We start from the raw sequence: 27741 nt of genomic DNA on the forward strand, positions 1-27741 counted from the left end.
TCAAAAGAAAGACGGGTCATTCCGCATGTGTGTGGATTATAGAGCTTTAAATAAGCTCACCATCAAGAATAGATTCCCAATCCCACGTATTGATGATATTTTGGATAAGCTTGATGGCTGGACTTGTCTCAGCCGTCTTGATTTGAAGAGTGGTTATCACCAAATACGAGTGGTACCACAAGATGTCCACAAAACTGCATTCAGGACAGCTTTTGGTTTATATGAATTTTTGGTGATGCCTTTGGTCTCACCAATGCTCCAGCCACATTCAATCGTATGATGGATAGGATATTCTGACCCCATCGCAAATTTACAGGTGTATTCTTTGATGATATCTTGGTTTTCTCCAAGAATAAGCAGGAACATAGAACTCATTTGATCACAGTGTTCGAAGAGTTGCGGAAGCATAAACTTTTCATTAATGCCAAGAAAAGTGAGTTCTTTCTTTCAGAGATACATTATTTGGGTCACATTGTGTCCAAGGATGGAGTAAGAATGGATCCTGCCAAGATAGAAACCATTCGGAATTGGCCAGAGTTGCAAAATGTACATCAAGTACGTAGTTTTCTGGGATTATGTTCATACCATAGGCGTTTCATAAGGCATTTTGCTATGATAGCCACTCCTCTACATGATCTCACAAAGAAGAAAACCACTTTCAAATGGACTCCAAAAGAAGAGGATGCCTTCTTGCAACTCAAGCATGCTATCATATGTGGACCCGTATTGATTGTTCTCGACTTGCAAAGGTCATTCATAGTGGAATGTGATGCTTGTGGCGATTGTATAGGGGCTGTCCTAAATCAAGAAGGGCATGCAGTTGCATATGAGAGCCGTCGTTTGCATGATGCTAAACTTCATATGGATATCTATGAGAGAGGAATGTCACGCTCCACCTTATGCTGGTCATAGAGGTATCATGCCCACTACACGCATGATTGAGAGATATTTCTTTTGGCCAAGCACGCGTAAAGACATTGAGGCATACGTACGTGCATGTATTACTTGCCAAAAAGTGAAATTTGATAGGCAAAAACCTCCAGGTTTGCTTCAGCCATTACCTATTCCCTCGCAGCCATGGGAAAGTATTACTATGGATTTTATTATGGACTTGCCTAGATCCCAGCATGGGAATGATGCTATTTGGACCATTGTGGATAGGTTTAGCAAGCAAGCTCATTTCTTGCCCGTCAAGAAAACCATTAAAGTTGATCATATGGTGAAGGTTTTTCTTGCTAATATTTTCAAGCATCATGGTACGCCTAAATCCATTGTTGGGGATAGAAATCCCAGGACTACGAGACTCTTTTGGAGGGCTTTATTTGATAATATGGGCACTAAACTTGAGTTTTCATTAGCTTATCATCCCCAAACGGATGGCCAAAGTGAAGCTGCAAATTCAGCTGTGTTGGATTTGTTGAAGTGTTATGTGGCAGATCAATAGACTGCATGGGAGAAGTATCTTCCACTTGTTGAGTTTGCCTACAACAATACGATCCATGCCTCCACGGGAAAGGCCCCGTTTGAGATTATTTATGGCCCACCCATCCTTCGTACAAAGGATGAGATTTTTGCAGCTGATGAGTATGTTCGTGACTTGGATGTAGCCTTTGCTCAGGTACGGACAGCCATTGCAAGGTCACAAGATAAGCATAAAATGGTTGCTGACAAGCATAGAAGGGACATGCAAGTCAAAGAAGGTGATTGGGTTTTGCTGAAATTTGAGAAAGCTAGGCTTCGGAAGAGGCCAGGACGAGAAGGATCATATCCTAAGCTTTCTCCTCGCTATTATGGACCCTTCAAGGTGATTCAAAAGATCAATGAGGTGTCATACAGGCTTGCTTTACCTAGTCATTGGAAGATTCACAATGCATTTCATGTGAGTCTTTTGCAGAAATATGTCGGGCCAGATCCTGACGAGCCTGTCAGAGAAGATCCGCCAGAGATTGATGAGCTTGAGGAAATCCTCCAGCCAGAATAGATTGTCTTTCACAACGAGAGAAAGCTACCTACAGGAAAGCTTTCCAGGAGATACCTTGTGAACTTCAAGAATTATTTGCCCATTGATGCAAAGTGGGTAAATGAGGATTATTTTGTTGACTACCCACAGCTGTTGCAGGCATATCTTGAGGCTTTTTAGTTGAGGACAACTCTTTAGAAGCCCGGGGGGATGTCACCAATTGGCCGACCATTTGGTCCATCTCCAGGCCGGTGTCTCATGTGAAGGGGCCTGTATTTTTTTTGCATAACATGGACGGGAGCCAGACTGGTGCCACCCGTGTATGACCTGGACTGTGTTCTATCCATGGGATTGCCACACCATGGAAGAGCCAGTATTTGTGCCGTGTCTTGCCTATGGGACTGTTACTCCATAGGGAGGCTCGTGCCTGGATCTGTGTCTTACCTATGGGACTGTCACTCCATAGGAAGACCGAGATTTATACTTTCTGTTGTGCCATTATTGTGCCTGACAAGAATGTTTAGTACTCGTTCCATGAACGGGAGATATGTCCATGATATTGTTTGCACATGCATTCATGTTTGCATGCTTGGAACTGTCTTCGCGTGACTTGTATTCTTGTGTTTGCTTGTTTGACGTGCCACTTACTGAGCGGGGGCGCCTGCCAGTGAGTCGTGAAGTTTGCTCTGCCTTCGGACGAGTTTTGTTGCATGTGAACAGGTGGTAAGTGTATTGCATTTGTTTATTTTATAGCATTATTTCTAACCTTTGTTTTTATAAGGTTGCAGGTTCACACTCATTAATGAGTGGGCAGTCTCCCCAATATCTCTTGGTGCCTTTGGTAGGGTTGGCACTCACTTTGGGCACCCACACATGGGCCATGGTGGGGAGGAAAGCCCTCCCTTAATCATGTGTGTGGGGGTGGGTGCATGGCCACCTACCCACCCCCCCCCCCTTGGGAACTTTGGAATTGGCCCTCCATGCAAATAAGGTAGGCCGGCCAGCTGTTCGACGTGTGTCCCCTCCATCGTTCAGGCGTGATCCTTCTCTTGCATATAGGTGGCTGTGCATGGCCACCCTCTCTCACCGGCTGGCGACTACAACGAGATGACTGTGCACAGGCGGCTGTGCACTTTCTCCTTGCTTTGCAGGCGGCTGCACACAGGGGGGCTGCGCAAGTCTTCTTTCTCTCTTGCCTTGCAGGCGGTTGCACACAGGACTTCACTCCCTTGCCTTGCAGGCGGCTGCATACAGGCTTCACTGCAGGCGAATATTACTTCCCATACTATTGGGCAGCTGCTGGCTCTCCATCCCCTATCTCTCAAGCTGGCAGCAACAGCAGTAATAAAGCTCCTTTCATACGTGGGTGCCTAGTACTATTGAAGGCCATATTCATTATTTTATAAGGTAAGTGGATTGAGATTCAAGCAAAGGTCTTTGGTGTAAATCTTACAAGGGATACTCTCCGTTGCTAACACCCGTTCGGTGCCGGGTAGTCCAAGCTTCTGGAGAACTAGGGTCCATGGGTGCCGAGATCGGGAGAGCTAGGTGTTAGTACGGGAGCGCCTGTTTGTGCGTGGTCCTGGAACACCAGTGGGGCGCTCTCTGCGGATTCCAGTGAAGGCGTAGGACCGTAGAGATTAGACTTCTTCAAGTGGATCGCTCTCCTTTTCGAACGTCTACTTCAAGTCTCTTGTTTGGTAACTGTATTCATCTCAGTTGTACATGGACATCATCTGGTTCATTGAACCCATAGAGCATTGTATCACTTAAATACTCCCAATAATATATCATATATTGAGGAGGGGGGTCGGCCCATTCCGGCCCCAGTGCTGGTGTCCATTGATCATCATTTCATTTCATTTCAGTTTTCAGTTGTTCTTGAGTTGTCCATTCATATTGTGATATTTAAGTTGTGCTATTTACGCGTGTGGGTGTCCAACGGAGTCTATTCCCACTTGACGGGATCGGTTTCATGTGCAGTCGCCCAGCACTGTAGCCAGCCGACTAGCACATCTTGCCTATATAAATAGAGGCTTTGCATAATCATTTAGTCATTCATCATATTCAACAAGAGAGCAATCAAGCGCTTGTGATCCTCAGCCTCAGGAGCATAAGCGATTGTAGTTTTAGCCACCTCTCTTCAGCGTTTGTTTCCTACAGCCCCAGGCGCCTCAACCGCATGAGCATTCAGCCATCTACATCAGTAAAACGCACCAGTTCAGCATTCAGCCAGCATTCAGCCAGCATTCAGCCTTGCGTTTTCTAAATCCATACAGTTTTCAGCATTCAACATATCATCGTTTTGCTCCAGCCTCTTGGTGAAGGTGAAACGCAGCATTTACATTCATTTACAGCATTCATATATAGTCTAGAGCAGTCCCAAACAGCCCCTGTCTCAGCCTTAGCTTTGCATCCCTCCCTCGTTCCATTGGGAAGAGTGCATAGGCTCGAGATTGGGCATCTTTGGTGCTTCTACAGCAGTGCACAGTTCAGCCCAACACTTGGTCTTCAGAGGTCTTGCGTTTGGCTTATCGTCAGTCACACCGTTAGTCTCTTTAAAGATAATAAAGCAAATACTATCTCGGAAACGGGATAGGGGGCCCTTCAGTGGGTAATTCGGGACCCCATACGGTGTACATTTCTCATCTCTCTCTAAAGTTTGAAGTATTAAAGTGGATTGCTAAACTCGCGAAACTCAGGATACAGAAGACATTGTGAGCATTTGTGTGACAGGATCCTCCAATACGAAGACTTCCGCTGCATGTTACATTGGTATTAGATTCAGCTTGTCCACACACACCGTATCCTAGCATGAGGGCATCCTTGGATGGTCAGATTGCGTTCCGGCATGACCACCGACTTCAGTATCATGTCTACAGAGGAGAGTACCCATCAGCCGGAAGACGTCTTCCCCGAAGGAGACCTTGCTCTTCCGTCTACCGTAGACATCATAGCTCTTCTTAGAGCTCAGAACACCAGCTACTCATGGAGCATCTCCAACTCTTGGAGGCAGCAGCAGCACGTCCTCCTCCGCCTCCAGCAGCACCCGACTACATCTCCCTCTTCTTTCAGATGGAACAACAAAGGAGAGAAGATGAGGCCCGAAGGAGAGAAGAAAAAGCAGAAGCAGAAGCTAGAAAGCAACAAGAAAAAGTAGAAAGACGGGACTATGAGGAAACCCAACACAGGATCGACGAAGACCGGCGTCAGGTTGAACTCGCCGCTCGGGGCACCAACGAGAGCTTGATCGAGAACGTATGTTACTTGAGCACCAAAGGGAAAAGGAGGCCATCCATCTTAGATACCGGCACCTCTCTTCAACATCCCTAGCGTCAGGTGCCACCAGCTAGCAGTCCCCAGCATAACTACCGTCATTTGAAGTCAACTTAATTTCAATAAGTATGATGGTAAGTGTGATCATTTAGCAATAAATCAGTTTATTCATCAATTTACTACCCGTTTTCCATTAGCTATGATCACCGATCCTCAGGATAGAGTCCACGTAGCGGCTTCCCATCTCACTAGTGAGGCAGTCACTTGGTGGCAGCATTGGTCTAATCTTTATACAGACCAGACCACAGGTGTCACAGCTTTTAGCTAGGATACCTTTGTCCATGACCTGAAGACCAGATTCCTCCTCCCTCAGTACATGACCGGTCTGGCAGATGAGTTCTATGGACTCAGACGATAGAACAGATTCCTCCTCCCTCAGTACATGACCGGTCTGGCAGATGAGTTCTATGGACTCAGACGACAGAACAGATCCCCACCAGTGCTTCAGTTTTCCGGCTAGGTTATCACTTTAGCACAGCAGTTAGGGCTATCTGCGCAGGCCAAGATGGAGCAATTCATTCGTGGATTGGATTCTAACATTCGGTTCACAGTTCGTAACTTTGAACCTAGTATATATGATCGGGCTTTGACTCTTGCTCAGAATGAAGAAATGAAAATGAACGGAGGCAAGCCCAAGCAGTCATCTCAGTCCAGTACCAAACCCTAGCAGCAGCAATCCACTGCACAGCTAGGGAAAGGTAACGCATCTTCTAAAGATGCTAAGGACGGCAGTAATAGCTCTAGTTCAGGCGGTAAGAAAGATAAAGAATCTAAGCCTAAGAGAACCCTCGATGAAAAGGCTAAAGCAGGCATTCCAGAGGAGCAAAAGAAGTATCAGTTAGAAAATAGATGTTTTTTCTGTCACATTATAGGGCATGGTACCCTCAGTTAGCAGAGCTCCTGTCCAGACATCAGGACATTATGCTTAGGGACGATCTCCTGCCTAGTCTCCCACCCTCTCACCCTGAGGACCATCATATTGATTTGGTCCTTGGATCAAATCCTCCTAGCAGGTTTCCCTATCATCTTTCCAAGACTTTAGAGGGCGAGTTAGAAAAGCAGTTATTTGAGCTTCTCCAAGCCGGATTTATTCGGCCTTCTTCCTCACCATTTACTGCACCTATCCTATTTGTCCAAAAGAAGGACAAGTCTGCACGCCTTTGTGTAGATTGTAGGGCATTAAACAAACTCACTATCAAGAATAAGTTTCCTATGCCAAGGATAGAGTACATTTTGGAGCGTTTAGACGGTGCTAAATTTTTCACTAAGATCGACCTCAAGAGTGGTTACCATCAGGTTCGCATTTTCGAAGCTGACATTCCAAAAATAGCTTTCCGTACAGAGCGTGGTAACTACGAGTTCGTAGTCATGCCTTTTGGGCTTACAAATTCACCTGCAACCTTCAATAAGATGATGTCTAGGATTTTTGCAGTCCACATTGGAAAGTGTGTTTTCATATTTCTTGATGACATACTACTGCGGAGCAGCATGAGAAAGATGTGGAGAAAGTCGTGCAACTTTTGCGAGATAATGAGCTCTACATAAACGCCAAAAAGTCTGTCTTTGGTGTTAAGGAAGTTCAGTATTTGGGCTATATCATCGGTTCCGATGGGATTAGACTGGATCCATCAAAGGTTCAGGAAATCTTAGATTGGGACATTCCTAAGACCGCCCAAGAAATCCGCTCATTCGTAGGTCTTTGTCAGACCTATAGTACCCATGTCCATCAGTTCTCCAACCTTGGAGCACCTCTTACCGACTTGCTCAAGGGGGTGAAGACTCGCAACAAGCAGAAAGTCTCAATTACAGGCAAGGCGCTTGATGCATTCCGTGCTGCCTCAGAAGCCCCTGTATTAAAGTTAGCATCTTGGGATGAACCTTCCGAGGTCATTACCGATGCAAGCAATGTAGCCATAGGTGTAGTTCTCCAGCAGGACAATAGACTTGTGGCATATTACAGTAGAAAGTTGGATGTCGTCGAAAAGAATTATTCGGTATATGACAAAGAGCTTTTGGGTGTGATCACAACGCTCAAACATTGGAAGTCTTTCCTTTATGGATAGGTTTTCACAGTGAAAACAGACCACCAAGTACTTAAGTGGCTTCAAACTATGCCAAGTGCCTAGTGGAGTGATCGACAGGCCACATGGAGTCAACTCTTCCAACAGTTTGGAGGAATGATTGAATATATCCCTGGTAAGCATAACCCAGTTATTGCAGATGCTCTTAGTCGAAAGGCCAGCATCTAGGCAGTCCATGAATCTACCATTCTCGAAATCATGGGAAAGGACTTAGATAGTATGAAAGACCAATACGTCGACTCCCCTGAGTTTGGTACTCCAGTACAGTTTGGTCCTCAATTCTGAGCCGCGCCATTATTCCATCCCGAACGGTTGGTTGTTCTTCAAGAACCGCCTATGTGTCATTTGGGAAAAGTGTTCCGCTCTTCTCCATGATGCCCATGACTCCTTAGTTGGAGGACAAAGGGGTATCAACAGTCATCATGAGGTCCGAGTGCATAGAGCACTTGCTGTGGAGGTGGCAATTGATTTATCATCACTGTTGCCAGTACCTCGTTTTCTTGTAGGATTAATTCCTTCAGCTCCAGCAAGGCCTTAACCATATGATGTGCATAGTGGAACTGTTAGAAATATAAGCCCAACTTGTCCCTTAGCCATAAAACAAATGTGCATAGGATGAAGTGTTATCCTAAGGTCAAATCAAAGTATGTAGCATCACTCCACATGTCCATCCACATGTCAAGGGACATCCCTACATCAAAGGAGTCGTGGAGCATATTTAGGAGAAGCATCTAGCTCATCTACATCATCAGTGATGTCATCCAGGACTGGATCCAAAGGCTATATAAAGCCCATGTAGCACTCACATTGTGAATGAAGCAATGCAGTTATTTCTCATATTATGAATGGCTCAAATCTCTTCCCACCTTGATTTATTTCATGGTATCAGAGCCAATTATGTTCCTAAGGCCCTCATTAAGTTAATTCATTAGTTACTTAGCATATTAATTAAGTTATTAATCACCCACCATTAGTGGAGCCAAAATAGGCTTTTCCAAAACAGTACCCACCTGCATTGGAGGACTTCCGCCGCCTTCCACAGGGCAAATCGTGGCACGTTTTCTTCACAAGATATCTCCCTCTGCACAGGTTGCAGGTCGCCATCGCTTCAATTTGACAAATTCGCTGCTGTACGACCCGACATTGTTGTTTTCCCCAAATCGTCATCATTTATGAGAAGGCGGCTGCTGCTGAGCCTTGTTCTCTCTCCACAAAAGGAATTGTAACAATTCCTCTGAGCCACACATGCGCCCCAACGTGCTCTAGCTTCCCCTAAAAGGGCTTGCAAAATGGCGGAGCCAATCTCTAGTGCCAAGCTGATTTGCAGAGGGGGGTTCTACTGCAGTTTTTCTACATAAGCATTTAATGCTTGGTGGTAATGATTTTGCTTAATCTTTTTTTAATGATCATAATAATGTTATCTCATGCACAAAAGGTCTTTGATTAAGCATTATCACATCTCTATCCACATAGATAATGTGTGTGTATGTGGTTATGAAGCTTAAAGGCCACCTCTTGTAAAGGGATTATAGACATTGCCCCAAGTATATCTTCTCAGTGGGGTAAGACCTCCCTATGTATGGCATCCACATCAATCATGGCTTCTAATTCTAAGTGTTGTGATAAGTTCAATGGCATAGGGTTTCACACCTGGCAAACAAAGGTGAAGGGGCATTTAATGAGAAAGAACTTATGGAGCTTAGTCAAACCACAAGTAGAAGGAGAGGGAGAAGGAGTTGTCACTAGAGCTACCGGATGAACAAGCTTTTATACATTATATAGATGATGCTGACACTGCAGCTCAAGCTTGGGAAACACTTGAGAAAATTTTTGGTGCTAAAGCAACGCATTCTAAGATTAGTCTTAAAATGCAACTCTATGGGCTCACAATAGAAGCAAATGAAGGAGTGGCTTCACTCATCAATAGGTTAAAGAGTCTTATGACTCAACTTGTGTATGTCCAATCTCCTGTACCTAATGAAGATGCTGTTGCCATCTTATTGAAGACTATGTCTTCAAAATTTGATCAACTTGTCACTGTGTTTAAAGAGAAAGATCCTATTCCTTCTTTGGAAAGTGTGATAAACTCTTTGCAAGAAGAAGAAAAAAAAACAAATCAAAGACTTCCAAGAAGGTACCTATGCGATCTCGACCATCAACAAGGACAAGAAGAAAGAGAAGGTCAACACTGTTGAAGGAAATCACTTTGTAGAAGTCTCCGATATTGTTGGACCTGGAGATGATGATGATTCCTATGCTTTGTAAAAAGGTTGTCATTGTCCACTCTTGTATGGTAAAAAAGCCTTAGTTGTTTTCTTCCCTTGTTGTTTGTGAAGAGTACTCAAACCTTGTTATTGTATGGTTGAGACTCTAATGGATCAAGGGGGGATAATGTTAGGCTCAAAACTTTTACTAGAGTGTCAAGTTTGGCTTAAGGGGGGTGTTAGAAATGTGCATAGGATGAAGTGTTATCCTAAGGTCAAATCAAAGCATGTAGCATCACTCCACATGTCCATCCACATGTCAAGGGGCATCCCTACATCAAAGGAGTCATGGAGCATATTTAGGAGAAGCATCTAGCTCATCTACATCATGAGTGATGTCATCCATGATTGGATCCAAAGGCTATATAAAGCACATGTAGCACTCACATTGTGAATGAAGCAATGCAGTTATTTCTCATATTATGAATGGCTCAAATCTCTTCCCACCTTGATTTCTTTTAGGAACATCCGCATGGGTGTGCTTCCTTCCAGCTTGATCTTCTGATTCTTCCTTTCTTTTTTTGCTCTCACCCAAATGGGCCCCTGATGCATCCCAACCAACTTCTCGCATAGTTCCACTTCATCTCATAGTTATCAGGTACGAAAAGTTCGATTCGGTATGGTACGTTCAAATACGGTCTTGGAACGCACCGCTAAATTTTGAAAATAAAAATACGATGGAGGTACGGTCCATTTAAAAAATACTAAAAAATATAAATAGTAAATATATATTGTTATACACACATGCACACAGATGCAAAACTTAGAGAAGTTGCAACTTACCCAGAACATATAAATTTAGGAAGAGGGAGAGAGAGGGAGAGGGAGGGGGAGACTTGAGAAAGAGAGAGATGCTTGAGAGAGCCTAGAGAGGAGAGAGGCTTAAGCCTTTAAGGAAAGCTCAAGGGAGAGGATTGATCTTGAGCAATGAGCATTTGTGAGGGGAGGGTTGAGCTGCGAGCAATGAGCACTTGTGAGGATGGGGTTGGGGCAGGGGCTATTATATAGGATACATGATGCATCATGCACATTGCAAGCAAAGGCAAGCAAAGGGCCAAAGGCTTAAGCCTCAAAATGCCCAAGAAACGGTGAGAAAAACGGTCAAAAAACGGCCAAAAAAGGGGAAAAAAACGGTCGCCTGGATTCGACTGAACCGGAACCAAACTGCCTAAATGGAACGGAACCGTTTGTATCGAACTGGACTGCCTGGGCGGTGCGCGAACCGGGTGCCACTGTGCTTCATCTGTTAGCTCTCTAGCTCTGAGTAGCAACTCCACACTCCTCTTGATATATCTGAAATCTGCAGTTGTTGCTCTAGCCAGTGAAGGGGCTTTATCATCTTTGGCCACCTTGTAAAAAGGCTCTGTGTCCAGCAGCTGTATGCACTGAAGATGTCTATAAGCATAAATCACTTTGCCAATGTGGTCCAAGGGTAGGAATCCTTCATGCAGGTATAAGCATAAATAACCTAGCATTCTTGATGATGTACTCAAAAAAGGAAAAGATTTTCATAGAAGTATCAGCATCAATTCACCACTCTCCTAGATTTCAATGAAGACAACAGATGGAGTAGCCACCATAGAGCCTTAAATTCCAGGAATCACACGCGACAGACTCAGGAGTCGTGTCAATGAATTAGTCTTTCGATGGGCGATCTACCATCCTGATGGGCTCTATGGTACCTCCAGTGATGGGATGTTGGCAGCTGGTCAGTTGATTGTAGTTGCTGTCATCCTGATTGAATAGAGTAGAAAATGGTGCCCCATCGCGACTCCGAAGTGTACTAACACCTGAAGATTTTGTTTTTGAAAAAAAGGGTATGTTTTTGGATGCAAGTTGTTTTTCCTTTCCTCTTTTTCAAAAAAAGAAGAAAAATGTGTACATACAAATTTTCTTTTTAAATAAATCCATTAATGCTAATTGTGTTTTCTACCTGTTGCTGCTCCTTGTTTTTCCACCTTTGCTATTCAAAGGCAGTAGGTTATTATAGTGCTGGGACCGTGGAGTTTATTGTTGATTCTTTATCTGAAGAGTTCTTTTTTATGGAAATGAATACTCGACTTCAGGTACACGTTTTTAATGTTCTTGCTAGCTTCTTTGTCTAGTCAGCAAAGTACAGATCTACACACATGCATGCATGCACAGACACACAAAGGATTGCATACTTATGAATATATATCTATAAGTAGTGTTAATGTTCTTAATTTCTATATGTAGAGAAATCGAGCTTTTCAAAGTATCATAAAATCTAATGATCCATGGGAATGGCATTGTGATTCAGGTTGAACACCCAGTAACAGAGATGGTCACACGACAGGATTTAGTAGAGTGGCAGATCCGTGTTGCTAGTGGAGAGCCCCTTCCATGCAGACAAAGTGAACTATCTATCTCAGGTGAGGTTTTTGGTGTAAACATCAGGCTCACATCAAGCAAAAGGTTTTGTGATAAGAGCGGCTCCTTAGAAAAACACTGAGAAGTCTCATATTGAAAGGGAAAGTGAACAGTCATAGACATGTGGGGCTGTACTTAATATTATAGTTCCATACATTATTCTCCTACTTGACTCTCTGGTCCTTACATATCGTACAGTACTTTATGTTCATTGCTGCAAGATAATTGATTATGAAATTTCTTTCTTTGTCAATTAATGGCGTATGAGATATAACATGTATTCAATGAGATTAAGTTCTGTGTTTTTGGAGATCACCTCAACGTAGTGAATATATAAAAGCATGCATGAATGCATGTATGTAAGCCTAATAAAAAAGAGTAGCGTACTTATCCCGGATCAGGACTTTGCAGACTTGCATAGTTCACACACTAAAGGCCCTTAACCACTATGCAAAAATTTGACTAGAATTAAGTTCATTGTTGTTGGGATCTGTATGTACTATGGAAACAGACGTTAAGTTTGAAGTCTTTCTTCAATGGTTTTTTATCTCTCATTGTTTCACTGAGCTTTACTGTCAAAGGTCATTCTTTTGAGGCTCGAATCTATGCTGAGAATATCGAAAGCGGCTTTTTACCTGCTGCTGGGGTTCTGCACCACTACTGTCCACCGGATGTTTCTCCTACTGGTATGATAACCTTCACATAAATTTAATTTTTTCTGATTAGATTGTTTTCTTTGTCTTTCTTAGTATTGTGAGTGCAATCAGTCAGGGTTGAGACTGGTGTTCAGCAAGGAGACTCTGTATCAATCTACTATGATCCTATGATTGCCAAACTGGTTGTTTGGGGACATGATCGCTCTGCAGCGTTGCTAAAGCTGCAAGATTGCCTTTCAAAATTCCAGGTCTCCTTCAAGTTTTGGAACTCATATTTGCCTATATATAATATTACATTATGTAGTGCATCGAAATGTTCTAATTTCAACTCATGTTTCCCTATATACATCATTGCATACACAGCCTTTTAACTCGTGTTTGCCCCTATACAAGACTTGCATTATATAGCCATCTAACTGTTGTGTTTTATGCAAAGATATCTGGCATCCCAACAAATATCAGCTTTTTGGAGACACTTTCTCGGCATCACGCTTTTTCAGCAGGAGAAGTCGGGACGCATTTCATTGAACACTACAAAACGTCACTTTTAGCTCCTGTAACACAGGAAGAAAGATCAAGAGATTTAAAGCTCGGTGCAGCTATGGCTGCCTGTTGTATTTCCATGAAGGACACAGTGCGAGCATCTCAAGCTTACTCACGTAAGAAATCACACCTAAGTGATGTGGGTGGTTCAATAAAAAAATATGTTAGATAGAACATGGGTTCAACATAAAAATATTTATAAACATAATTTTAGATGTTAATTTACAGGGGGGTAGTTTTACACATTTTTTTAAAAGAATTGTTTGCTTTTGAGAGAAAGGGGTCATTTCACAGGACCAGAATTCACAGATAAAGTGTTCTATAAATACCCATTGAATGCACGTGCTATAAAAGGTTTTTGCATAGTGAACAACCACCCTTCCCCGAAATAACTGTGTACATACTGATCATGTGAAGCCCTTTAGTGCTGCTTCTATTCAAAATGTCTTGTTAATCCTCAAGAATGCATTGTTCTCTTCTATGTCCAAGCATTGCCAAGTGGTATGTACCGTGACATATGTTCTTGGCATACCTCTCCCTTGTCCATCATATGATTCCGGGAGAACTTTGGCATATTTCCAGCATTATTATAGCTGTTTGAAAGCAAGGGGTTCATTAGGCCCATCTTAAGCCTTGGATCAGACCTTCTTAGCTCGCTTCATGATATTGGATGACTGCTTATTTCGTCTTACATCTCATTTTCCACCTCTTCCGATGTCTCCTGCATCGATATGTTCATTCTAAACCATTGATCTTTTTTTGCATGCACTGCCTATTTCTAGCATGTGTCAGTTTTACTGGAGCCTTTGATGTTGGTGCAGAGACCAGCAGAACCATGAGTGGGAAAGGATGGGCTTCTCTCTCAGGGTTTCGCTTGAATCATGAACTTAAACGCTGTATAGTACTTGACTGTGGACAAGATGGAGAGTTGGAGATGCTGGTGATATATTGTAGAGATGGCAGTTGTGAGGTAAAGGTAGGGTTTACATCTGGAAAGCAGATTTCCTTGTAATTTATATATGAAGTCTCTGCTTTTAAGCAACTGAGTGTGCTATTCTTAGCTCACTTGAAAACAATGACAAGTTCCAGATGCGTATACATATCTAGGTACAAGAACGTGATAACACCACAGTAACAGTGAGGATTGAGCACCAACTGATGGAATCTGATGGATTTAAAATAGCCGTTGATGGAGTAACAATTTCCGTCTCTGCTTCATTCTACAAAAAGGTCAATTTTCCTCTCTTAAGTGCTTTTGTGAACTGTCTGTTTATGATATAGTTCAGCACAAGTTCAAAAGATGATGCAGTAATTGTGGGTGTGCTTTGGGGGGATAGCCTCACTAAGGTCGGCAGTTCCAGAAGATACTGCCCTCATTGCTGGGCAAGAAGGGGCCAGGGCTCCAAGTGTGAAGGAAACTGTATTTTCTCTCCTGCAAGGACCAGGAACTGCCTTGAATGCACTTTGAGAGGCCTCAAAGAGTTTGGATGAGATGGGTCCAGCTAGCTCAACCAAGTACCCTTTCCATAAAGAGAGACAATTTCTGGCCTGTATTTCATAAAACCAACATTTGCTAGAGCAGATACTTGAACTTGATTTAAGGCATGCTGTTTACAACACACCTTATATGCTTTATAATTTTAGAGGTACTTCTAAGGTAAGCTTTAGCCTTCAGAATCCACATTTTTTTTTTGTAGATGGCAACAGGTACTCAGTCATCTTTATATTGGTTTTATTCATGTAGTCTTAACTGATTTAGGAGGTTGAATTCAGGAGGGGTGCATCATTGAAAGTGGATCCTGGAAGGCAGAATCAGTGTAGCAGACTGGGTCTGCCAAGTTCTTCTATTAGTAGGGAAATCTGTACCTCGGTCCTCTGCATAGGATCTGATACTATCCCTCTATAAAGGAGATAATATATGAGAAGAAGGAGATGCTCCATCCATGGCTGGCTCCATTCAGAGGGAGATTACATCGGGGGTGGAAGGGAGAAAAGCCACACAGGGCCTGCAATGCTAAATGATGCCTCCGTCATTTCGGGTGATAAAAGCTCTTGAGCTCCAAATGCGGAGAAAATCGGTGCCTGCTCCTGTATGACCTGTGAGCCGCCTGAAGGCACTTCCAATTGCTCTGGAGGGTATGTATGAGGTCCATTCACATGAATTAGATGGTCTCTGCCAGGGGATGGCTATGCCCTACGCCTCCTCCCCCTCCTCTATCAATGAAGGCCGAAAGCTTGTCCATGTAGAGGCCAAAGAGAGTGGGGGACAGTGGGCATCCTTGCTTCACTCCAATGGTACTGGAGATCTCCTCTGATAATCCTCTTGGGCACCTCAGCCACCCTATGACCGACTCGTATAATGCCATGATCCCTCGAATCGTGTCTGATGGTACCCCGAAATCCTGGAGTCTCTGCAGTAGTCTGGCTCGAGGCACTGTATCAAATGCTTTACGGAAATCTACAAAGCAACAGTAAACCCGTTGGTGTTGTGCTCTCACCTCTTCTATGATGGCTTGGAGGGTGAAGATGTGATCCAAAGTAGAGAATGACCTGTGGAAGCCTGCCTGCCCTGATGCTCCCTGATGCTCTGTGCTATGTCTCTCTGCTAGTGTGTTGAGCTCAAGCTCAAGTATTGACCCATAAAGTTTGGCTAGTGTGCGGCCAATAATAATGGTCTTGTAGTTGTTGGGGTCCATGGGATCTCCTGCTTTATAGATGGGTGTGATGATATGGGCTGTCGAGGTGGGTGGGAAGCCTTCCGAAAGAGCCCTGTTGAACACCAGGAGGGGTGCCAGAGTCTCCCCCGCATGGTCTGCCAAGAGGCCCTCGTGGTCTTGTGATCTACCGTTCTTGAATCTCCGGATGGCTCGGGCTACCATGTCGGATGTGAAGAAGGTGGATGTGATAGGACGTGGATGTGATGATGGTGGGATGGGGGGCTGATTTGGTACTTAGTATGGGATCGTGCATATGAGTGCCATATGGATGGAGATGTGATGGGTGTGGGTGGGCATTTCTCCCGGATTTTCTTCCAGCCCTCAGTACAGTTCACACCTTTGAGAGATTGGTATGAGTCCTTGGTATTGGCCCTTAACATGTGCTCGTTTTTTACATTTGGTTGTGTATTGGTTAATCCTTTGAGCATCTCGCTCTTGGATTTGGCCAGTTGCAACCTCGTGTATGAGAGACGCTCACGTGTTGTGCGACATTCCTCGTCATACCAATCGTTCTGGGGCATGGTGCTGGTGGGGGGTCTGGCGGTAGATCGGTTGGTGGATGGAAATGCGGCTATGGCAGAGGTGTGTAAGATTGTGGTGAGCTGAGAGGTGAGGTTGGCTAGTGGGAGATTGGGGTCTACATATATTAGATGTCAGTAGAGATAGTCGGAGTAAGTCGAGTCCCCATCATGGTGGAAGTGAATCTGGGTGTAATGGGAGATGGGCGGTGGTGGTGAGGATGGTCAGGAAAAGCTGAGGCTAAAGGAGAGAGAGGCATGGTTGGCTCTAAGGGGGCAGGTGGGAATGGTGAAGGTATGTATGGATGTGGCTAAAGCCAGAGATCCCATCAGGTAATCCACTGTACTTGAGCGTCCGCCATGTGGGAAGCATTTGAGAGCTCCGGAGGAAGGCCAACGGGACATTCTGTTGAAGATGGCTAAGCCATGTGTGGTCCCCAGCATGAGGAACTCTCTCCCTGATGCTGTAATGTCCCCTCTGTCCTGTGATGCTCGCTGAATGCCAATCTCCTCCGAGTCTCTCTCTTCCATGGTCGGCTCCTCCTGGTCATATACAGATGCCTGCTCACTCCGAGTCGTGGCATTGAAGTTCCCTGGAAGGAGAACTTCGCCCAAGCGTGAGAACTCATTGATGTCTGCATGGAGGGGATAAAACTGCTCTCCTCCTCCAGAATAGCATATGGGGACTTCCTAGGTTGGGAGTAACATACAGCAATGTGTATACATCTCTCCATTGTGACCTGCAACCTCACCCACATAAAGCATGCCTCTGTGTCCCTGCGGCCTAAGGTGATCAAGGGCTGTAGATGTGTCCTGAATAGTACCGCTACTCTACCAGAACCGCGTACCCTACCAATGTGCGTGTCTCCTCTCGGTAGGCGGATGCCCACTCATAGCCTGAGATGCATGGCAGCTCTCTCTCTGGGCTCTGGTGGGTCTCTGTGAAGAAGATAATGTCCCTCTCTGAAGAAATTTCCCTAAGTCCCCCAATGTCCAAGCTGCTCCAAAGGCACAGCCAGAAATCCTCAAGCAAGGTGGTCGCGATCCCCTGAGCCTGGTAGTGAGGGGAGGCAGTGGGGGTAGTACCATCAATCTACCACAGGAGAATCCGACGCCTCGGTCTGGCCGAGTACTTGAAGGAGGGAGTGGGGGGATTTGTGGGAGGAGCAATGGGGTGTGGCGGTAGCTCCACTCACCGGGGTCCCACTAGACATGCAGGGTTTTTTTTTTTTTTTTGTGGGGGGGGGGGGGGGGGGTGTGTGTGTCGATGTGCCACTTCCTCTCGTGGAGGTCTACGATACGGACTCTCTGGAGGGGAGTGGGGTAGCACCATCAAAAGATCTGCTGAGAGCAGGTGAGGGTTCTGTGGGGACCAACCTCCATAGTGACCAAAGAGAGACCCCCCACGAGGCCGATAATCAGGAGAGGAATCCCCCGTACTGGAGGGTCGTGCAGAGGGTCAGCAGAAGGGAGGAGCCTGTCGAAGTGGATGGCTGAGTGGATGTCGAGGCACATGGCTGAGGTGCCTCTTAGGCCTTGGAGGTGCTCCTGCTGGGCCTGCTTTGGAAGGTGATGGAAGCACCTCCAGGTTCTCAGAGTATGGGCGGGTCCGGAGCGGAGTCAGCCCCAAGAGAAATGAGATTGAGTCCCAATCAGATATCCGGAGGGGAGGTGGAAAAGAGTTTTCTGGGAGATGGTTGGCTCTCTTGGTCCTCCTTGGTGGTTTGAGTGTGGGGGGGGGTGGGGGGGTTGGTTTGGGGGTTTGGATCAATGTAGGGTGGAGTGCACACCAAGGGGGGAAGAGGCTGGCTGCTGCAAACCTGCCAGTGAAAGCAGGTGCTGAACTCCTCTAGGGGGGCAGCAGAAAAAAAACCATCACATCTGGAGTCTAGGGGCCACCCTGGGATGAAGCCGAGAGGAGAAGCAATTCAAGAGAAAGTCCTTCCAAGGCTCCTTGTGCCCCCCGCCACACACACCCCCGCAATCCCCCTCCGCGCCCCCCCCCCCCCCCCCCCCCCCCCCCCCCGCGCCGCCGCCCCCCAAAACCCCCATGGCTGAAGACCACGAACTATAAGCTTGCCAAGGAGGGTTTTGCTTTGTAGTGCTGGAACAAGGAGGTCAAGGCCTCCCTGCAGAGGTGGCTGTACAAGCACTCTTCCAGGCCGCCTTGGCCCACGCGGGCCTGCCGTGACCTGTCACCTCTTGACCAAAGAAAGTTCTAGATCAGCTGTTGACTTGGCCAATGGAGGAACAATGGAATGCCCAACTGCAGCATACACACAACAAAGCCTTCTTTATACCCGAGTTTGTGCGATTCCACTTAGAGAGAGAGAGAGTAGAGAAGAGAGAGAAAGCAGATAAGAGTCGACACAGTAATGGGTCCCAATTTACCCACTGAAGCTCCCGCCTCCCCCTCCCCCCCTACAAGCAGGGAGTATTTGCTTATATTATTCTTTGGAGAACTTACAATGAGTATAACATTATTAAAAGACTAAGGTCATGTAAAAGGGTAGGAGAAGGGTGTGTGTGTGAATGGGACTGAAGGTCCACTAGCTCACCTATTTAAAGGTGAAGCTAGGAGGTATTTTGTATTGAGTAAGGCCTAGTTGTATTTATAAACAACTTAATAAGCAACATATTTTTCTTGTATTTTGTGAGTCCCTCTCCTCCACACACTTGATCTAGCATGAGCACCACGAATTCTAAACATGGTATCTAGAGCTTTGGTTGAGTAGGTCACATTTGTGGTGTAGAATAGGTCATTTTCCTTATCCTTTCACTTGTGGAGCTGAACCCCCTGGCAATGGAGGAGCTCTAGCAGCTCGTGGAGGCAACTCCTCCCGAGCTCTTCAAGGAAGTGTAGAGGACATCCGGGCACATGCGGTCGTACTGTTCATCAGCTGAATCAGGCGTCTTCCATCGCGGCATTGCCGCGTGTGCAAGTCGGTGCACTTTCTCTGCAGCGCAGCTGTCCGTACATGAATTCGCCGCCTACTACAGGCGACCACAAGCTGCATAGTCTTAGGGCTTTTGAAGCCCACACTCTCAAGGTTCTACAGCCCAAACCTCAGCCCCAATGGTGGCGTGAATCGACTGTGGGAAGAAAAAAACCAGGCAGCATTTTCTCAACTCCATTGAAGCTCACCATTAAAGCTTCATAATTATGCTTTTTCTTGCTCTAATCCTCTCCACTTTCCTCTAATCACCTAAGTGATCTTGTGAGGGCTTGTTGCTGATCTTATTCTTGATTTTGAAGCGGTGGCCAACCACATGAGGTATTCATGAGCCTCATTCTCATCAAGCTTCCTCATCATCTTCAAGTTCACAAAGCCTTTCAAAGTGTGCTTATGAGCACTAATAGTGTTGATTAACACTAATGAGGCTTCTAATCCAACAAAAGAGAGTTATTCCAAAGTGTTTTTAAACACTAAGAGTGTTATTAAACACTAATGGTGAATCTAATCACCAATACAAGTGTCATTAGACGCTAGAAATGTGCTCTTAAGCACTAATCGTGTTTTTTAAACACTAATGGTGATCTTAATCATCAAAGAAAGTGTTGCTTAACACTAATGTGGTCTTAACCATCAAAGGAGGAGGTCTTTAACACTAAGGAGGCTCTTCTTCATCAACATTGGAGGCCGGGCACACACCATAGTGCCACATTATAAGTCTTCATCGTCAACCCGCTTCTATGCTTACCTTGGCAAGCTTCCAAGGAGAAACGGTGCAACCATGAACCATTGTCTTCATCTCATAAGCAAAGGATTGAAGTTTTCTGGTTTTTCATCAACAAAAACTCAAAAGAGGCATAGGCATGTCATAAGCCATATGCTCTCATTTCCCAAGCCCAAGGCATGTTATTCCGCTGCATATTCAACATTTTCATCTTCTAAGATGAGTTGTAAGGTTGAGCATAGCATCACTAAGTGCTCTACCTTGTTGTTTGTCATGTTTTTAAGCATCTCTTGGCATTGTCTTTGTAAGAGGCATAGGCAACATTATGAGCCATGCCCTCTCCTTCTTGAGCCAAGAATGATGTACCTTATTGGTTTGAGCATTTACCTCAACCACTTACTCACTTTCATTTAAGCTTGTACCTTCAAACCCTAATGGGTATCATGTAACCAACATGCACAAAAACTTTTGTTGTAATTATGGAGTAGACACTACCCTTGACCAATCCATAAGGCAAGTGGTAAGACTCTCCCTTTCCCTTTCCCATATAAATCTACCTCATAACCATTACTCTAAGAAGGAAGGCCCTCATTGCCCATGGAGGAGGTATGGTATGCAGGAAGCATCAAGCATGTTGAAGGAACATCTATGTGCAAACCACTTAAGCAAGGGTGGCAGCCTTGTTTTGATCATTGTGTGAGAATGGTCAAGGTGAAAAGCATGTTGGAAGCAATGGCATGTATGTCTAAAGCATGTCAACTACAAGAGGTCAAGCAAGCATAAAGAGTGGGGTGCACCATCATTAAGGTGTACATCTTCATCGACATCAAATAAAGACTTAGATGGCATCATTGTATTAGCCTCTAAGGCTCTAGGAACAAAGTTGTAAGTCCTAGATAACCACACCACCATGACATCCTTGTACGCCTAATGTTATAAAGGCAACCTATGTCCAATAGGCTGTAAACAACCCCACACAGGCTGTCAAGTGAAGCTTGTAGCCTGTGGCTGGCCCATAGGCATGCTTTATCATGCACTTAGCTCCTAAATGCTTATTGATGCATCTATTCACATTGCAATGAACACCTATTGCTAGGGTTGACTTCTACATGACTTTATCTGATGGATTCTCCGGGTGGGTAAGAGGACTGACACATGCAGACTCTCTATGGCTGTGGAGACTGATCTATGTAGCTCGTGCTTGACATGTCCCCAGATTGGGGCTCAACAATGGGGCGACACATGAGAAAATATTCCTAAAAAGGTAAATTCCTACTGAGGAATGATGCACTGATGTAGAGCCAGTGTGTCACATAGCACTCCAGTGTAGGGTGCATGTGACATTTCCTCTTGCTTAGCTTGGCGGCAGGTTCATCGCTTCCAAGTAGTCCACGAGGTGCTGGGGGTACTGGGGGAAGAACTCTTCGTCGAGCTGTCACAAAATTCCTTTTAGCTTCTGTTTTTCTACTGTTCATGTGTGGCATGTGGAGCCGGACATGACATACATGTTTGGCTGGTGTAGTCTGACATGGTGTGTCTGTGTGGCATATGGAGCCTGACATGACAATACATGTATGGCTGGTGTAGCCTGACATGGTGGCTTGTGGGGCCTGACATGGTGTACATGCATGGCTCATGGAGCCTGACATGATGTAATTCCCTGGGACTAGCTATCCTGGAGATCTTCTGTATTTATGTTTTGGGAAGGTTCCGGAAGGATCATGAGCCCTGGACATTTTAGCTGATACAACTGAGCAATGGGTGTTTCTTCTAGTCTAGTTGCACTCATGTGTGAACATGACTTTGATTTTACCTTTGGATGACTTGTCTTGTTTGCCTGGACAATGCGTGAGATTTCTGCTTGCGTTGTCCATGGAGCCGGGGACGCCGGGGCACCCATGTGGATGTGTATGTGCACATCTGTTTGGGACGGACAGGTGGTCTACATGTGTTTTGCAGGTGGTAAGTGCCCCCAAAAACCCAATTTACAGCTTTACGTTTTCACATACTAATAATTATGGGTGCAGGTTCACACACTTATAAGTGGCCGGACAACTTATAAGTTGTAATACATGTGGCGGCCAAAAGACGGATTTTGGACAATATTTGGGCTATCTTCAAGTAGGCGCTCCCTTCTGACCTAAAAAGTACACGAGTGAGCTATTTCCGGCGGAGCCTCGATTATTGAGAAAAACTCCAGATTTGAGGAAGGCGCTTGCTTTTCAGTGTGCATGAGGGAGCAAAGGGTGCTTGGGATACCTTGGCGGTGTTGTATTCCCTTTCACACTTGGCCAATGTTGGCTTGCTCTCATGGTTTTGACATGTCACATGTATATTATTCACTGTGGGATTATGCATCTTTACACTTGCCATACATGCCACTGATCATGGCATCGCTGAGAGTTTACCTATCCTCTCATAGCATTGGCTGATGCCCACCTAGAGCCCCCACTTTTTCTCCCCATTTTCAGCATTTCCCATTGCTGAATTTTTACTTCTATCAGCCCTACCATTGTTGATTTTTCGTCATCGGATCCTCCATTGATGAGTTTCCCTCTTGCAACTTACATTGCATGTCTCACAGGCATGACTTCTGGATCCTATTGCCTCTACACATGCGTATATCTGCTACCTCTTCTTATGCTTATCAGTGGTGCAGTTACAAAGCATTGATGTGGGTTACATGTAGTTCAGCTTGGCATTTGGATGCTTGCCTTCAGGGGGGTATTATGAGATGCCTCTTGATTTGATGCAGTTGATGTCCACATGATCTGTGCCATGCATTTCAGGTGATGCGTTTATGTACTATTGTGCTCTAGCATTAGCACTAAGATATTGGGGATTCTCCTTTTCCGTGTCATATAGTGCTTGCTTTTCCCATTGGCACTACAGTTCACTCATACTGTGGAGCATAGTGCAGGGCAGCATTCACAGCTTTATCACCCTGTTGCTACCCGTTCACACCATTCACTTGAGGGAGGTTTGTTGGTTATGTCCACACTCCTGGCTAGTTCAGGTGTGAACCCAACTTACTCACGGGCACTTTTTCCTGTGACTGGACATAGGTTTTTTTCCGTGTGAACACACTTATGTGTGTTGGGCACTTAGCCCTAGGCTCTTCTTAGTACTCACTTGTACTTTTATTTTATATCATTATTGAGTACATCTTTTCCAGCACTCTCACGTTTTCTCTGTTCTTGAGGTTGTGTGTGTGTGTGTGTGTGCAGGCTAGCTGCCCTTCTACCCAACATAGAGGATATGCCTCGAGCATATGTCGGTAAAAAGCAATCAAATTGGAAGGAGTACCTGCCACTGTTGGAATTTGCTTATAATAGTTCAATATTCAGCGAGTGGATTTAGCCCGTTCATGTTGATGTATGAGACATCTTGTAGCTGTAGGGCTAGAGAAGGAGAAAATTCATTTTGTCAAGGATTTCCTTGAGGACATGCAAGATATGCTAAAAGCAGCAAGAGATAGCATTCATAGTGCACAAGATTGTACAAAAACATATGCTGACAAGAGCCGCAGAGAAGTGATCTTTGAAGAGGGTGACTTTGTTTTCTTGAAAGTCCCTGCGAAGTCAAAGACTCTCAAGACGGGAAAGTGTCAAAAGCTTTCTCCTAGATATTGTGGTCCGTTTAAAATCCTTAAGAAGATTGGTGGTGTAGCATACAAACTTAAGTTGTCGGAGAGCTCTGGAGTACATGTTGTTTTTCATGTCAGTAGAATACGAAAAACATTGGATCATCAGGATAACATAGCTACTCTTGACAATTTGGTGGAACTTATTGAACTGTCGTCTCTTCCACATGAACCCAAGAAGATTCTTGGATTTAGGGATTGGAACACGAGGCATATTGTGTACTGAGAGGCACTTGTCAAGTGGAAGGACAGAGATAAAGAAGTGTAATGCTTGAGTATGTTTACCAAAAACTATCATCAGTTTGTCTTCGCGGACGAAAACTCTTCGTAAGGGGGAGGTAATGTCATGCAGCTTGTAATCAGCTCCGTAGGGCTCGACCGGACATGGAGCCTGATCACTGGAGAGCGATCGGTGAGAGTGTCCGGGGTTGCCGGGTGAGGCACCCGGGTCGGAGGACTGGGGCCGGCCGGGCAAGTGTGGGCAAGCAGGCCACTACATAAGCCCGGCAGTGTGGATGCTTATCCACAATTCCTCTACGGCTGAGTGGTGAATTAGAGCCCTCCTCTCCTCCCTCATCTCGGTGGCTATGGTGGGAATGCAACAAAACGTGTTTATAATGTGCCCCAAAGCTGTCTTGTTCATGGGCGCATGTCTTGGCATGTCCGGTTAGTATTGGTTGCAATGGGAAAGCATGTCCATGTGGTGCTGTCTTCTTGGGCATGCATGTGACATCCCCTCTTGCTAAGTTTGGAGCACTAGGGTACTCCATACACTTTTTCTCCAATCCCGCAAGAGTCTTCTAATAAGCTTAGGCTCTACACAGAACTCATTGGTTCTATTTCCAAGCTCTTTGACTTGGTCTTTAAATTCTTTGGATTGGTTTCCGATAGCAGTCCTACTAGTTTTGTACTCTCAACCTCCTCATCAGTTTTGGAGAGACTCTTCTGAAGCTCCTTGGGAACTGGTAGGGTAGCCTCATCCTCCTTCCTTCAGGACTTGGATAGATCTACTTGTTGGCTGTGCTGATTGTGTTTTGGCTTTGGTTTTGTTTCGTGCACTTGCATCTTGGGCGATGGTTCCTTTCTGCTGCAGTTTCCCCAACTGTGATAGCGTTACCTAGGAGCTCCTCCTATCGTGGAAGCTCTCCCTCACTTGGATTAATGATCGGTCTTGTGCTGCTCCACGACCCTAAGCGACTCCGTGCAATTACCAATGCTCCCTCCTAAGGTACCCCCATGGCCGTTAGCTCCTTCAACACAATCCTCATAGCACTCTGAGACTCGATTAATGTATTCCTTGAGCTCCCTTCTTATCAACTTTCTCCATCGGTGTAGAGTTCATGTTGGAAAAGGGAAGCTTGCCTATCTAGACCTAATCTGCATGCAAAACTAACGCTACATGCAAGACCGATGCATAGAACCCTAATGCACAGGCAGAAAGCTGATTGCAGAAGAAAAAACCCAAACCCGGAGTTGGCTGCCTATACAAAAATGCAAACCCTAGTTTTGTCACATGCACAAATGCTACCTATGATTGACCCTAGCTGCTTTGATACTGTGCATAAGTGTGATCTTGATTAACATTGAGCAAGGGAGATTAACACTTATTTACGTAACTTGCAAACACTTAAAGACAAGAGATGTAACCCTAATCTATTGTATATTATTGAACAAGCTATATTTAAAGTGGTTCAGATCCGATCCATACATTCCTATCTATGACGCATACAAAAGGTTCTTTGTTGAAACTACAGGTTGACTTCAAAAGGTTCTTCTGGTTGTGATCTCCTCTCCTTTTGCCTTGTGTTCTTGGTCTAGGTCTACCTCGGGCATGCACACCAGCTATGTTTCTTGCAAGCACTTGAGAAATGACGCCCTAAATGAAGATGCAACACCCTTTATATAGTTGCACCTGGTTGGCTGATGCCCTGATCGGATTCAAGTTGACGAGCACCTTTTAGGTCCAAAAACGTCATCATAAGCTTCATTAAACGTATTCATATTGTACCCCGAAGCTGTCCCATCCATGGGCACATGTCCTGGGCACATCTAGGCACCGTTTAGGCTGCCAAAACTGATCCAGTCTGCCCATATCTTGCCTCTTACCTTACCAAGCTACTGGCTGCAAATGGGAAAGCTTGTCCACGTGCTGTTATGCCTAGGCATGCATGTCCGATATAAGTGAGTCATAGGCGTGATGAGCTGCTGGCACCATATCTATGTTGGTTTTTGTGTGTGTGTATTTTGTAGGAGCTGCTTGAGAGTTTAAGGGCTGTTTGATCCAAGCTGTAGGAACATGGCCTCTATAAACCTTGCCCATGAGACAGTAAATTTGCAAAATGCACTGCATTTGGCATGCCAAGTTGCTCAGAAGATGTTTTGTCTCATTGCTGGCACTAAACATGAATACAACCAAGTGACTTGCGGAGATAAAGCCTTCAAGAGGCAACATTTGATCACAGGGACAGGTTGGACTTCAGTGTTCCATGGATTCGCTATGGGAGATGGTTATAAAAATTGCAGCTTGACATATTTGTAGTGCTCAGTGCATTAAGGTAATCAACACCACCACCAGCCCCCTCCTCTTCCTCCTTCCCCTCACTCAAGTTGTCCTAATTCTTCTTCCTTTTTTCCCCTTTTTTGAGACAAGGATTATTTGGAAAAATTTGGTGCATACATAGAGTACATGGTAGAGGATATGTGCATGGTCTTTTAGAGTGTGGGCGGCCAGGCTTTTTTTCATAAAGTTGAGGAGGTTCTTTACTGCCACCATCTACCACCATGTTAAAAAATTTACTGGTGGGTGAAGGAATGAGAGACACAGGTACAAGGTGAGAGTTATTTGAACAAAATGCAAAGAAGCTCGAAAGATAACACAACACAGCCTCAGACTTTTAAGCTTTTACTTGATTGTCTTTTTCCAGATAAGTTAAAAGTTAAAAAAAAGAAATTGGTATTAAGGGCTTTCCATACCAGAACTTCTGGAACTTGTTTTTGGCCTTTTCTTTTGCAGGATTCTGCTGATTATGTGGATATCTGGTGTGATGGCAAGCACCACGAATTCTTACTCATGAAACCATTAATTGATGTAGAAAATCCTGATTTCGAATCATTAGGAGCTCAACTAGCACATAAGAGAATTAGCTCTCTTTCTGGCAGCGTAAGTGCTCCTATGGCTGGTCGTTTAGTAAGGGTACTTGTGGAAGATGGAGCAAAGGTCAAGAAAGGAGATCCTCTACTAATCTTGGAAGCAATGAAAATGGAGGTATGCTCTTGCAAAGCTCAACTTTGGATTTATTTTGCAAATACTGAAGAATATATTTTTTCTGAGAACAAGTGGACGTTAGCACATGCAAGCATGTAAATACTTTTTTGAAATCATCCACAACTGTTGGCATGGTATTTTGAAGTCTTTTGATGATTTTAAATTTTAACTTTTGATAAACCTTTATTAGACAAAATAAATACTTAGGATTACTTACAAAAAGGGCACTTTACTGGGGTAGAGAGGTTGATGGGTTTCTCATGGCAACACAATATGGAAGAAGCTTCTTGTATTGGTGTCACAGCTGCAGTTGACAAGTTCCTCTTGCCACTCCATGGTACTATGAATATAAACAGGCCCTCTTAGCCACTACATTGTACGACTGGTGTTTCTGCTCCCCATGTGCACAAGGCAGGTCTAAAGGCTCAACTACAGCTTCCTGTGTGGGCAGGCAATGATGCTGAAAGGAACACAAGAGCACCCTCATGGCAGTGGAAACCAGATATGCAACCCTAGCTAGAACCTTACTTATAAGGAATTTTAGCAAGGTGAGTTGGGGAGGTGTCATGCAATCAAACTTGGCAGCATAGCTGTGAGAGGGGAGCTTAGTAGGAGAATGGTAAATATTCATGGCTCGACAATATAAGAGTGGAAATGCACATGTATAGTGTAGGCTGCACTGGTTTTTG

The 27741-nt window shown here is 44.8% G+C and overlaps 1 protein-coding gene across 3 annotated transcripts in view; it reads left to right on the forward strand.

The window, feature by feature from the left end:
• Positions 1–27741, forward strand: part of MCCA (methylcrotonyl-CoA carboxylase alpha chain) — an 85408-nt gene that overhangs the window by 35817 nt on the left and 21850 nt on the right. For 2 of the 3 annotated variants that reach the window (XM_086819539.1, XM_086819541.1), the window contains exons 7-14: positions 11615–11707; positions 11923–12034; positions 12614–12718; positions 12800–12936; positions 13125–13347; positions 14053–14207; positions 14339–14461; positions 26801–27052. In XM_086819539.1, the coding sequence (XP_086675665.1) occupies positions 11615–11707; positions 11923–12034; positions 12614–12718; positions 12800–12936; positions 13125–13347; positions 14053–14207; positions 14339–14461; positions 26801–27052 (1200 nt within the window). The remainder of the gene's footprint in view (positions 1–11614; positions 11708–11922; positions 12035–12613; positions 12719–12799; positions 12937–13124; positions 13348–14052; positions 14208–14338; positions 14462–26800; positions 27053–27741) is intronic. The other variant, XM_086819540.1, reaches the window with a different exon arrangement.

The sequence above is a fragment of the Cibotium barometz genome, chromosome 25, assembly GCF_041138505.1.
Source record: "Cibotium barometz isolate CiBa-2024 chromosome 25, ASM4113850v1, whole genome shotgun sequence".
Lineage (NCBI taxonomy): Eukaryota > Viridiplantae > Streptophyta > Polypodiopsida > Cyatheales > Cibotiaceae > Cibotium > Cibotium barometz.